Source organism: Pteronotus mesoamericanus, unplaced genomic scaffold (genome assembly GCF_021234165.1).
Source record: "Pteronotus mesoamericanus isolate MK-2021 breed Mesoamerican mustached bat unplaced genomic scaffold, CSHL_Meso_final contig_33, whole genome shotgun sequence".
NCBI lineage: Eukaryota > Metazoa > Chordata > Mammalia > Chiroptera > Mormoopidae > Pteronotus > Pteronotus mesoamericanus.
This window is the reverse complement of record NW_026555135.1, coordinates 9,715,709-9,728,691: the sequence shown is the minus strand read 5'-3', so window position 1 is coordinate 9,728,691 and position 12,983 is coordinate 9,715,709. Positions and strand designations below refer to the sequence as shown.

The 12,983-nt window shown below is 44.6% G+C and overlaps 1 protein-coding gene across 3 annotated transcripts in view; it reads left to right on the top strand.

The window, feature by feature from the left end:
• The window catches only part of RAB30 (RAB30, member RAS oncogene family), a 76,702-nt gene that overhangs the window by 52,238 nt on the left and 11,481 nt on the right, over positions 1-12,983 (top strand). For all 3 annotated transcript variants that reach the window (XM_054576344.1, XM_054576345.1, XM_054576347.1), the window contains exons 2-3: positions 7,226-7,326; positions 10,865-10,948. In XM_054576344.1, coding sequence (XP_054432319.1) covers positions 7,234-7,326; positions 10,865-10,948 — 177 coding nt within the window. In that variant the 5' untranslated portion in view covers positions 7,226-7,233. The remainder of the gene's footprint in view (positions 1-7,225; positions 7,327-10,864; positions 10,949-12,983) is intronic.

Here is a 12,983-nt window from a genome sequence, read left to right as displayed (position 1 = left end):
ATGTATCAAGATTTCTTCTAGGACTTTCATGCTTTTATTTTTTAAAATCCAAATCTTTAATTCATCTGGAATTTATTTTAGCATGAATAGTGAGCTAGAGTTCCCATTTAACTTTTTCCCAGAATGATGTGGGCCTTGAATCATGCACTTTTACTCACTGGCTTTTTAATTTTTAACAAATTAATTAATCTCTCAGAACTTCAATTTCCTTATCGTATAATGGGAATAATAATAATACCTACCTAATGATGCCGTCGAAAAGGTTAAATAAAATTATATATGGAAAGCATTTAGCACAGTTCCTGGCACATATTCCGTGTTCAAATCATGGTCCAAATACTCAGGAACCTGGGACTACTACTGCGTCCCAGCCAAGGGGAGAAGCTCTAGGTGGCTGGGATATAGAGGTCACCTTGCAACTCACTGCCATGTGATTTAGGGTGAGTCACTCTATCACCTAAACCCTCAGTTTCCTCACCTGCACATTGAGTGATAAGAACCAATCCATGAGATCGTTGGCAGGTCCGGATTACATCACATCTGTAAAAGCACTGTGTAACCTGTAATGGACCCCATGAAAAGGCTGGAGATTATGGCCTGGTGAGTGAGGATTTCATATTTGCTTTTGCAAACATGGAACAGGTGGTTGTTGGACAGCCCTGGCCACGGAGCCCAATTACCTTGCAATAACATGAAATTAACAGCTGATGTAAAACAAGTGAGCTTGCAGCAGTTGATTATAGTAATGTTTAGTAATTGCCTTCTAGTAATTAAGCAATAATGAGCTTCCTGAGACAGAACCCTGTTAGACCGAGAGATGGAGCAAACGCTTCCAACGCAGAGTATACATCTTGAGCACAACAGTGGGACATGGAGGCATGAGTGTCCTGTTGAACAATACTTCTCGTCCGTAGGGAGAGCGGGGGCAGTAGACATGTAGAGCGCCACCCCCCCGCCCCCGCCCCACTGCCAGGCAGGTGCGCACATCTAGATGTACTCGGAGGAAGTCCCATCGCACGCTGGGGTTGTCCAGGAGGGAGAAACTTCTCCTGCAGAGCCCCATATGCCAGTGTGAGCCTGGTCCCCAGAGTGTGGCCCTGCATCTGAAGGGCCCCTACCCAGCTCAGTGATGCCTTCTTCAATGTCGCTTGTTGTCCTTTTTTTATTCTCTCTGGTTGTTTTGGATTCATCAGGCATATCCTGTTTCTTAGGCTTGACCCATCTCCCTCCCCAACTTCTGTGGCCCTGGTGTTGTGTTTAGAGCCTTTGTTTCTACCAGACTTGCTGGCTCAAATTTTCCCTGGGCAGGGTTGCCAGATAAAATATAGGATGCCCAGCTACATTTGAATTTCTGATAAACAACGAATAATGTTTTAGTGTAAGTATGCCTCACACAGTATTTGGGTCATAACCTGTATTCTCAAAATGATTCGTATGCCCATGTCATATTTGGAACAAACATATTAAAGTTGATTTGTTGCTACCTGAAAGTCAAATGTAACTGGGTGTCTTCTTTCTCCTTCTTTTCCTTCCTCCTTCCCTTCCTTCTCTGCTCCCCTCCTTCCTCCGTCTAGCAACCCTACCGTCGTGGCCCTGCTTTCAAATGCTGTAAATAGCAGTTACCACACTACTGTTTCACAGAGTTGTAGTAGCAAGGGATGTTAAAAGGTGTTATATGAGCAATGAATTCTGAGCTAAAATCATGCTTGGTAAATCCTAGATTAAACACAGGCAGTCAGTTTTCTTCATTATGGGAATTTTCGGAACCTTTTAAATCTCCAACACTGGGTTGCAGGATGTAGTATTTCTCAAAGGTGTGTCTCTCTCCTCCCTCCCCCCATTCCTGAGTTTTTATGGCTATAGGAGCAAATGAGGAACGGATGCTGACGGTCACTATTTGTAGACCATGGGTTTTCATTTTGGGATTTGGGAAAATACCACTCTATAAAAAAAAAAAAACCAACTAACAACTTTGCATAATGTTATAATTCTGTTTTTGTTTTAAAAAGTATACATTTATAAAATATACCCATAGATGTGGGTATATGTAAATGAAAAAACTAGAAAGATGTATACCAAAATGCTAACTGTCATCCCCAGTAGGGGGTGTGGATAGGGAAAGGTTATGGGTGATTTTCTTTCCTTTCTGTTTGTATGTTCTGTAATCCATATATGTGACTCCTGTCAGAAGGGTTACAATGTACTGATTATTTTATTTTTAGAAGGGGCACTATTCCCCCTATTATTTTATTCACCTCCCAAGCAATTCCGCGGAAATGGTTCTAATAGTATCCCCACTTCATGCGGGAGGGAACTTGACACAGCTCTGGGGCAGACCCAGGTCTCGTGATTTCATGGTGCTGCTGCCCCTGTGGCAGAAGGCGGCGGCGGCTCGCGCTGTCCGGGGGAGGGGCTGTGGCGCCTGCCCACCCAGCCCCGTTAGGTCACAGGCTGAGGTTGAGACCCTGAACGGGAAAAGTACCTGAAGGAGACGCATGGTTTTTGAACAAGGATATGTCCTTGGCCAAGGTCTGGGGATCAGAAGGCAGAACAAGGACCTGGCCTTGTCTTCACTGCTGGCCTTGACTTTATCTGTTAGAGTAGATCAAAAGGGCAAGGGGAAGAATGTTCTGATGGACAACGTGAACACACTGCCATTTTGTTTTTAAAAACTGCACTTTGATGTATGATTTGTGTTGCCAAAATCACATTGCTTAGATTTTTTTTTTCTCTTTAAACTTTGCAAAGTGCATGTTTTCCGTATCTTTTTTACACTGATCCTCCCCTTTCCTTCATCTGTTTTTCCTTTTTTGAATCTTAGACGTTTGTCTGTTTATTTACAGCTATTGTGGTCATTATGTTATTTGGGGTTTTACTTGTGTGTCTGAGTAGTGATCCTATTTACATCCCCTGCGCCTGGTGCTTAGTTACATGGATTAATGACAACGGAATTGCGGATGTGGTGTGCAGGGCAAAGCCTGGGTCTGGGGCCTGAAAGAAACCTGAGCCTGGGGGGTACAGGGAGGAGCACTGTCGTACGCCCCGGGATCAGTGTGTGGCCCTGTCTCGAGCGCTGCAGTTCCGAAGGGCTGGGGCTCCGTTCAGCCGAGCCTCCAGCCCTCGTGACACACACAGCAGTGCTGCCGACCGCGAGGCAAGGGGCAGGGCACCCTCTCCCAGAAGGCGCCGGCCTTTGGAGCTTGTGGGATCTGGGTTTGAATCCTGGTCCTAAGACTAACCAGCTGTGTAATTTTAGGATAATCTCTCTGGGCCTCGGTTTCATCTTCTGAAAGCTAGGGGTGATAATAATAGGCCCTACCTTACAGAGTTGTTGGGAGGATTCAATGAGTGAATACGTGTGTTAACAGAAGAGAACTCGGCACATCATAAGCACTGAATAAATGTCAGCAGTTATTATTATTAACAATAACAGAATGTAACACTCCTAGCATAGTGCTTGGCCAGTGGCATATTTTGGGATAGGTTTGCCCCCCAGACAAGGTGTGACTCTGTTGCCGGTTTAGGGCTGGGTGTAACTGATTGCTTCTTACTGGGTTTCCCTTCCTGGGAAGCTGCCTCATCAGGGGTGACCAGAGATGCCTGAGCTGTTGTTACATTACTTATCAAACAGAAGGGCTTTCTCAGAGGGCAGTTTCCAGAGACTTTTGTGAGCTTTTGATTCAGCTTTGTGTTTTCTGTTAGAAATAAAACAGTAACCACAGAAGGTAACCTGGTGTACAGCCTTAGCCCCCAGCAGCCTGCGTTTTTAAATAGACCAAACACTGTTCCCCCAGATGTTTATTTAAAAAACAACAACAACAATGTTCAACAGAGCATTAAAGTAATTTCTTATAGAAAGGAGAAGGGCCTTAGTTTTTATTCTGTGGCTCACTCCAGGTGGTAACTACGTGAGACTTGACTATGAACGTTGACTCTGAGCAAGTAACTCTTTGCCTTCCTTCCCTGAAGGTTCATGACTTGGGCACCAATACCCTTCTCTTAGAAGCCCTGTTTCTCAGGTCTTTATATTTGGATGCTGTTGTCCGTATTCTCTACTTGTTTCTTTGACCTCTGCCAAAGATGGAGAAGTAAATGTGTGGCAAACAATCTAAGCACAGGAAAAGATCTCAGCCCCGTCCTGTGTTCCCTGTTCAGAGGCTTATGAACGTGGTGAGCCGTGGTCCATGGGTGGTCCACAGAGTCTCAAGTCTTTCTGCTACCCTTGTGCCTGTCTCTGAGTTTTAGTTCCTTTTCATTATTAATGGTTTGAGTTTTAATTAATATACTGTGTCCCTGAGTTTTTACTCAGAGTTTGACCTTGATTCTTGTTTAGATTACTACAGTGTGATAGAAAAGAGTTTTGGATTTGAAGCCAGAGAGAGAAGGGAAATCACATTTCTTAGTGCTTACCTTTCCTTATTTAATTCATCTTTCCTCAGCTCCTGCTATGAGCCAGGTATTGTGAAAGGCACTACAGGGTAGAGTGGTTCAAGGAAATGGGCACCAGCCTGAGGCGGTCTGGGTTCCAACCCCAGCTCCACAGCTTAAGTGGGACCCAGCAGTAAGTGAGGCTTTAACCACTTTTCATTTACCTTCTCTTCTGCTTCAGTATTCCCATCTGTCAAGTTAGGATGCTAATAGTGTCCACCTGACAGGATTGTTTGGCGAATAAAGATAATTAATAATGTAGAGTGAGATGGTGATGATGGGGACAGGTTGGGATCAGGATGGAACCACTTCATTGCTCTCATGCTGCTCATGGTCCTGCGCATGTGCGCGCGCGCGTGCATGTGTGTGTGTGGGAGGGGCTGAGATGTTGAGGCATGATGTTGGAGTATGAGACAGATACATATGATCAAGTACAGTAGAGCATGGTGAGTTTTACTAAAGGAGGGCCAGAGCATTGCAGGGGCACATAGCAGGGTGCCCAGCCTCCCTGACAGGTCAGAGGAGCATGCCAGGGAGAGTGATGTTTAAAGAGGAATAAAAGTTAGCTAGGCTGGGGGCGGTGAGGGGAGGTTGTGTCCTGTGTTGTGTGCAGAAAGAACAGTATATGTGAAAGTCTGAAAGGGAAATCTCGTGGTGTTTAAGAAACTGGAGAAATCTAGTGAGCCTGGAGCATGAGGCGTGAGGAGAGTGGAGAGAGATGGCACTGGCAATAGTGAAGGGCGAAACCAGACCGTGGAAAGTGAGTGAGTCATGTTGAGGATTTGGGGTGACTAAAATGCTGTTTAGTCAGATGTTGTTCTTGGGGGGGTCGTTAATTACTTCAAATATCACAACTCTGTGATCTAGATGTTATTAGCCCATTTGGTTGATGGTGAAGTTAAGACTAAAAAATTTTCACTTGCCCAAAGGCACAGACTTAGAGGGCCATACAGTGCCCTCTAGATGTGAACCCAGGCTTCTTTGGCTCCGAAGCTAGAGTCCTTTTGATGACACCATGTCCTCTTGAACCTGAGGTCTGGCTGTTAGCTTTCTGACTTCAGGCTACTCTCTTAATTTCCTTTATCTTCAGTTTACTCGTAAAATAGAAAACATAAATACCAGCCTCATCGACTTGTGAGAACAAATGGAAATACACATCAAGTGCCAAATATTGCACATTGCCTGGCATATAGTGAGTGCAACAACTCCCGATGGACCCAGGCTCCTGACAGAGAAACATTTTCTTTTCCTGGTCCCATGAACTAAGACAGGTCCCCATGAGCTGCTGGCTGCACCTGGCTTGGTTGTCAGTCATCTTTCCTAGGATCAGTTGAACGCCACATAGAAATCACCTTTGCACACAGGGATTCTACAGATCTCAGTGCCGTGGGCTCTCCTTCTGCCCCGCAGCCCTGCAGCTATTTGCCCTTCACCTGGCCGGTGGTGAGGCTTCTCCAGCTCTCCCAGGCTTCCTTCCCCTCTTGGGCCTGCCGTCGTCCTTTTCCTCTTCCTCTACAGTCCTCTGGGATCGTTCTGCCTACATCTTAGGAAATGGGCACTGTGCAGATTTGAATTGAATTTAACTTTGTTGTTGTTGTTTAAGTTTTCTCATGTTAGTCTAGAGGACAGATATTATCTTGTCTCTGTATTTCCTATGGTGATTAGCGCAGTACTATCATAGGTACTCAGTAGATTACAATTGTTTTCACTAGGATAGGGCTTGATGGATACTGAAGCTCTTTTGTATAGTTTTATTTTTAATCTTCACAGCAGTGCTCGGAAGTAGACAGAGCATATAATATTCTTTTTAGCATAACTGGAGAAACTGGGGCCTACACTTAAGCAATACGACCATTGGTTAATTCTTTAATTCTAGAGTAGCCATTTGCTAGGTGTAACTGTCCCGTGAGCTAGGAAGATAGAGCTGAAAGATGTAATCCCTTCCCTCGAGGATGGGCTAGACATTGAAACAAATAATTGTATATAGTAAGTGGAGCTGTAGGACAGAGGAATGGGGAAAGTGTTTAACTTTAGTTGGGGAAGATCAGTGAGAAATTCAGAAAGAAAGAGATGGTTGCATTGGACCTTCAAGAATTGGCTTCTTGGTGCAGAAAGAGTGGGAGAGAGGACATCCCAGGCAGAGGAAAGGCCATGTACCAAAGCCCCTAGGAATGGAGACAGGCACTTTGGGCAGCCCTGCAGCGTCAGCGGGGCCGGCAGGAGGTGGAGAGCGGTGGGTGGTGGTGGAAGAGAAAGACGGCGGTAACTCCCACTGGGGAGACCCCGAGGCCCCACAACTTAGGAGAAATGGAAAAGTTCCTTGCTAGTTTCTTCCCCTCCATCTGGCCTCCTAGTCCCTAGCCCTTCCTCCCAGAAGCATACACAGCCTGTACATAAACCACCTTGAAGCTTTGGATGGACTCCCCTTTGCCCTGGTTCCTTGCACCCCCAGCTTGACTGCACATGGGTTTGTAATCTCCTTTCCACTGTGAAAACATCTTACCACATGAGTGACCTGTGACCTGACTACTTGGAAGAATAAAGGTTACCAGGTGAAAAGACATCTGTGACATTTACTTTCTGTCATGTGAGGTGACTGGGAAGGAATAAAGTCCATCTGTGACCACACACCTGTGTTCCTTCCTCACTGGCAGAGTCACCAGAGGGGAGCATTAAATTGCTCTTCAAATGAGTCAGACCCGTTGTTCCCGAGGAGACAGGGCCGGCGCAGCTTGAGCTCTGCGGGCAAGCCTGACCAGGCCCCGTCTCATTCTTGCTGTGTTTGTTTGCCTTGCAGCTGTGTAAATGAGTATGGAAGATTATGATTTCCTGTTTAAAATTGTTTTAATTGGCAACGCTGGTGTGGGGAAGACGTGCCTAGTCCGACGATTCACTCAGGTAAGAGAACTCAGAAGTCCAGGGTTGGCCTTCTCCGTCTGGCCCGTGGGGTTAGGATGAGTGACTGGCCCAGGGCCCGCCTCTTGGCTGCCGGTTGTTAACGGACGTTTTGAAAGGGCACTGGCTTTGTGGCGTAGACTAGAGCTTTTTAAACCACTTCACAGGAGTGTGGCTGTGTGAGCTACCGCCATCCTCCCAAGCTTCTTGTTGCGTCCTTTACCGAAAGGGAGCAAGTCGTTTTGCTTTCAGTGTGCAATATTAAAAATAGATTATTAGATTAATAAATAAGTTTTTAGTTAATCATAATCCAAAAATGGAAACAAATGAATTTTGACATAAAATTAAATGTAAATGTTAATTAAAAAATGTAAATACAAATTAAACCAATAAACTCCCTGCCTCTGCCCACTCAAGTCCTCCCAGAAAACTGAGTGAATCATATTGGTTCAGAACCAGATATGCTGATTTTTCGAGATCTATTAAATAGGAATGAAGTGAGAATGGTGAAGGACTATTTGAACTAAATCAAATGTTCTCTCTCTGGGCTGAGTCCTTATCTTATGATCTAGTACAAGTTTCCTTTGGGGCTGCCCTTTTGAGAATTACTGCCAGAGATTAAATACTTGTTTTTATACAGAAATGGTGGGAAATCATTCTGAGGTTGACCTTCTTTTGTGTTTTTCCAGAAAAGATATGAATGGCATCCTTTTTGGTATTATGCATGCATGCATCTTGCATTTTCATGAAGTGCTAGCTGGGAAAGTTGAAACTAGCTCTTCTATCTGAGGCTTAGGGCAGCTCGGTGCCATGGAAAGGACATTGGCCTGAGAGTCGGGACTTAAGACCTAGTCCCAGCTCTGCCCCTGGCTCATTTGTGAGCCTGGGTGGGTTACCCACCCTTGCTGAGCCTTCCTGCCTTCCTGATGCACGAGGGGTGATCTCCCAGGCCACTTGCAGCAGTAACAGTCCGTGGTTCTGCAGAAAACTGGAGAGGCAGATTGAATAAGACAAACGGCTCTAGGACGGAGAGTCACCTTTGGAAATGCCAGGGTTTCCCCCCATGATAACGGACACAACAGAACTTGTGCTTTTTACTGAATCTTAGCCTGGTGAAATCATAAGTAACAAGCTAACTAACACATCTGGGGTCAGTCAAAACCACCATGGTGTTACACTGGAAACTCCCACTGGTTTTACTTCCACCTGACATTAGCAATCTTTTCTGTTCTTGGCAGGAGAACAAGACAGCAGAGATGTAGAGAAGTCGTTAGTCCCCTTTTCAAAAATTCTTTTGACTTTGTCTTATTACCGAAAGATCCCTTATAGATTATTCAGCCCACTCCTCTCATTTTATGGATGAAAACTGGGGATGAGATGATTTTTTAGTACCTCATATCATGTTAGTGGCAAGGCCAGCATTAGAACCCAGGTTGGTCTCCTGGTTCTCAGCCTACTCATTTTTATCTCCTGCGTGTTCTAATCTCTGAAACCATTGGAATCTTGCACTTATTTTTAAAAGCATAAGCCTTGTCAGTAGGGGTAAAAATGTGTTCATTTTTTAATACTAATTTTTATCAATACGCACTCTACCCCTTATTTTTCATTTCTGTCTACTTTTTACCCCTCCCAGTCTCTCAGCTCCCCCAAAAGTTCGTATTTCATAGACAGGATTATGTTTGTTTTTGTTATTTAGTAGACAGTTAAAATGAATTGGATTCAGCTGTTTTTGAGGCATGAGGCGTTGGGGAATAAAATGAGGGGAGAAGACACTGGGAAGGATTTGTTTTAATTTTTGGCATTTGTCAGACTGCAAAACAGCTGGAGCTGTAAACTTGAAGCTTGGCAGCCTTGTGTTTGAGCCAAACCAAAATAGAAGAAAATTGATTCAATATTTGTAAGTAAAGTTATGAATGTTGATGTTTACATCTTTTGCAGACATGCAGTGGAACATTTTCTGTTGGTTTGAAGCTCAGTCTTTTAAGTTTAAACATTAATTAAAGAATGCTCTTGTTAAGGAATGGACTTAATTAAAGAGGGCCCAATCTTAGCTGCTAGAGCTAATGAAGTCCATTTTACTTTAATTTCTGGAAATCCTGGAATGTAAGTGAAGAAGGAAGAGAAACTAGGTGAAATGTTCTTTCTTGATCGAATTCCTTTCTACCTCCATCTCCCTCCCTAAGATTACAGGAAATATTATGTAATATTATACATGCGATTTTGATGAAAACTTTCTTGTGTAGCTTCCAGTTTGAGGTTAAACTTTTTAAAAAATTTGTAAATGTGTGTATTGTTTATTCTGTTACAGTTGTTCACACTTTTTCTCCCTTTCCCCACCTCAACCCCTACCCCCTACTCCCACCCCTCCCCAAGTCAATGCCCACGCTGTTGTCTGTGTCCATGGCTTGTGTATCAATGTTCTCTGGTTAATCCCTTCACCATCTTTCATCCCATTTGCCTTAACCGCTCCTCGCTGGCAGCTGCCAGTCTGTTTTATGTGTTTAAGCTTCTATTACTATTTTGTTTGTTAGTTTATTGTGTTCATTGGATTCCACATATAAGGTAGGTCATGTGGTATTTTTCTTTCACTGACTGACTTAATTCACTTAGAATAATTTCCTCCAGGTCCACCCATGCTGTTGCAAAAATGTAAGAGTTTCTTTCTTTCTTTTTTTTAACTGCTGCGTAGTATTCCATTGTGTAAATGTACCACAGCTTAAAAATTTGACCTCAGCTATCAGTAGATGAGTGAGGTGAAACTTTCTTTATTTTGAAATGCTTAGGTCAGCCTCAAACTGATTGACTTGGAGGCCCAGAGGGGGGATCTGGTTTGCCTGAGGTCACACAGAGATCCCAAGGCTGATACCTACTGGTTTAATGCTATTCCTACTACATTTTCTCCTGAGTGACTTCATTTTTGTTAGTTTTCTTCCCAGTATCATTGGCCCTGATCTCATGTAATTACATAGTTATGACCCACAGGGCAGAGGGAAATCCAAAAGCTTCATTGCCTCGTTCATTTTCATACTGAGTTCTTGTGTCTCACATTGGGTGTCCACCCCCATGGCTGTTCATGTCCTCCTTTTAATCTTCCTTGATTTTACCTCTTTTAGAGAACCTACCCATTCTGCCCTTACCCTAGCAATCCTGATCTCATCCCTGTGGCTCTAGGCGCCTCAGTCTTACTCTAGTACCTGACTTTTCTGTTTCATTTTTTGAAATTGGATCCCCTGGCCCTTTCCCAGGTTTCTGCCTTCACTCTCTGTCTTCCTCTTCCTTATTTGTCCCCTGTACCCTTTCTTCCTTTTTCGTTCAGAATTTCTCCCTCTTTCTTCTTCCTTTCTCCTTCCCTGAAAACATACATATGTGCATGCGAAGTTAAATTAAACAGGGCTCTCAGGGCTCTAACCAGAGTTCTTTTTTCTACTGGTGAACTCAGCCAAAGGAAGGGACTGGGGAGGGGTAGTGATGGGGGAAGTAGGAAAATTTTATTTAATTGAAAGATTTGCTTAATTGTTATTTTTCATTATTTCCCCTTTAGGGCCTTTTCCCCCCAGGTCAAGGAGCCACAATTGGAGTTGATTTTATGATTAAGACAGTGGAGATTAATGGTGAAAAAGTAAAGGTAAGATGCTAAGTTTTCGGTAAGGCTTTTATTGTGCTATGTGAGAGAAAGTCGTGTTTTCATAATATTTATCATATCTCTTCATTGAAAACCACATTGAAAGTAATATAACTCAGCCATGGCGGCTTATTTCTAAACATTCCCTTTATGGGGGCAGGGAGGGGTTGTGGATGATGCATTCGCACTGGGGAAGGGAGAGAAGGAAGAGCGGAGGCAGGTTTGTCTTGTCTTCTGTCATGTCAGATGTAAAGACAAGAGATTTCTTGTTGGGCTCTCCTGAGCTGGGCCAGGAAACAATGCTACCTCTTCTGAACAGCAGCCCCACGAAAGAACCAATGGATTCCTACATAGGTTATGGGTTATTCAGTCAGACGGATCATTTACTGTCTCCCATCATACCCCCATTCCTGGCAGGGGAGAAATATTAAAGGAGGGTTCCATGATTCCTTCCTTCCCCTTCATGACCTGTGGATAGTTTGGCACCTATAAGAACTGTAACAGAAGTTCTTAACAGGAGTCCAGTAACAGAAGGGAGATAGTGCTCATCAAGTACCTAGTATGTGTCAGTCCCTCTGCTAGGGGATTTTGCATGTGTTGTCAGGTAAATAATAAATTTTCTTCATTTTGTGTGTTTCGGAGCGGTTGAGTGACTGACCTGTGACTTCACAGTTAGGAAGGAAGGTAGGCAGGACCTGAACCAGTTTGGTGAGCTGGTGCACCCCACTGTCTTCCTGGGGTCTCCCCTGCCGTGAAAGAAGAGGGACATGAAGGCACAATAAGCTCATCACCTTGGAGCAAGGAAAGAAGATGATGAAAAGGTGAAATGAGACTAAATCACATGCAAGGAGGGTAGAGAGACGTGCCCCTTAGAGTTAGTGAAATTCCACTGTTAGATCTTCTGGACCTCAGGCTGATGGAAAGTAGCTACAACCCTGGCCTCCGCTGCACAGCAAAAACTGTGGCATCAGAGTCCCAGCTAGATCCCAACCAAAGCTTCCCAAGTTCGAGTCCGTGTCATTTGTACCCTTCTCCTACACGCACCTGCATTCCGGTCTCCGCACGCTTTGGGAAGGGCAGAGAAGCTGCTGGGTGCTCCTGCACCATTTCATAGACACGCAGAAAGGTGTTTAGGACGAGGCTCCTGTGTGGGGGACAGAAGCTCTCCAGTGTCTCATCCAGCTATGACTTTACAGAGTGGCTCCTTCCTGTACACATTTATACCAAACACAATAGTGATGGGGATCTGGGGGCTCTAGAAAACAAAAACAGAGTGTGAAATCCACATACATGCCAACCGGAAGGCTCACAAAAGTACTGCATTGGGGCGGGAAGAAGGTGCCAGGGTGTGGGGACCGGAGGGAGACAGGTGCGTGCACTCAGCCCGGGCATTGGCAGGGGCAGCCATGTGCTGTTCCAGGCGAGCGGAGGAGCTGAGCGGAGATGACTGCTGTTTCAGGCATTTTACTTCCAAGTGTCTGGGTTTCCCGCTTATGTACATATATATGCATGAGTTACTTCCTTTCACCAGAAATTTTAGTGCCTGCCAAGTGCCAGGCACTGGGAATGGATAGGGCTGAGTAAGAAATGGTCCATGCTGTTAAAGGACAGGCTTGTTTTTCTTTTCTGAATCCCCAGGTTTAGTTACTAGATTTATCCCACTTCCTGCGAACCATAACCTCATTTTTAAGTGCTCAGCTCAAAATCCATCTTTTTATATCATCTGACTCCATCCTGAGGCCACAGGCTCCCCAAAGGCAAGGTTTGTGTCTTACTCGTCTTTGTATTCGCAGCACAGTTCCTGTCACTGTCACCTGTTTAGGCCTCTGGACCTTCACTCATAAGAAGTGAGGGTTGGCCAGTCTCCCTGATGAAGTCCTAACCCATTTGCCTGTGATTCTCTCCAGCCATATGTAGAATCAAGGTACAAAATGACCCTTTTCCGCCACATTAACCCATGGGCTTGATTAACACTTGGACACATGAGGAACGCCTTCCTCCATCTTTTCAGTAGAAGAGAGCAGAGTGGCCCAGCATT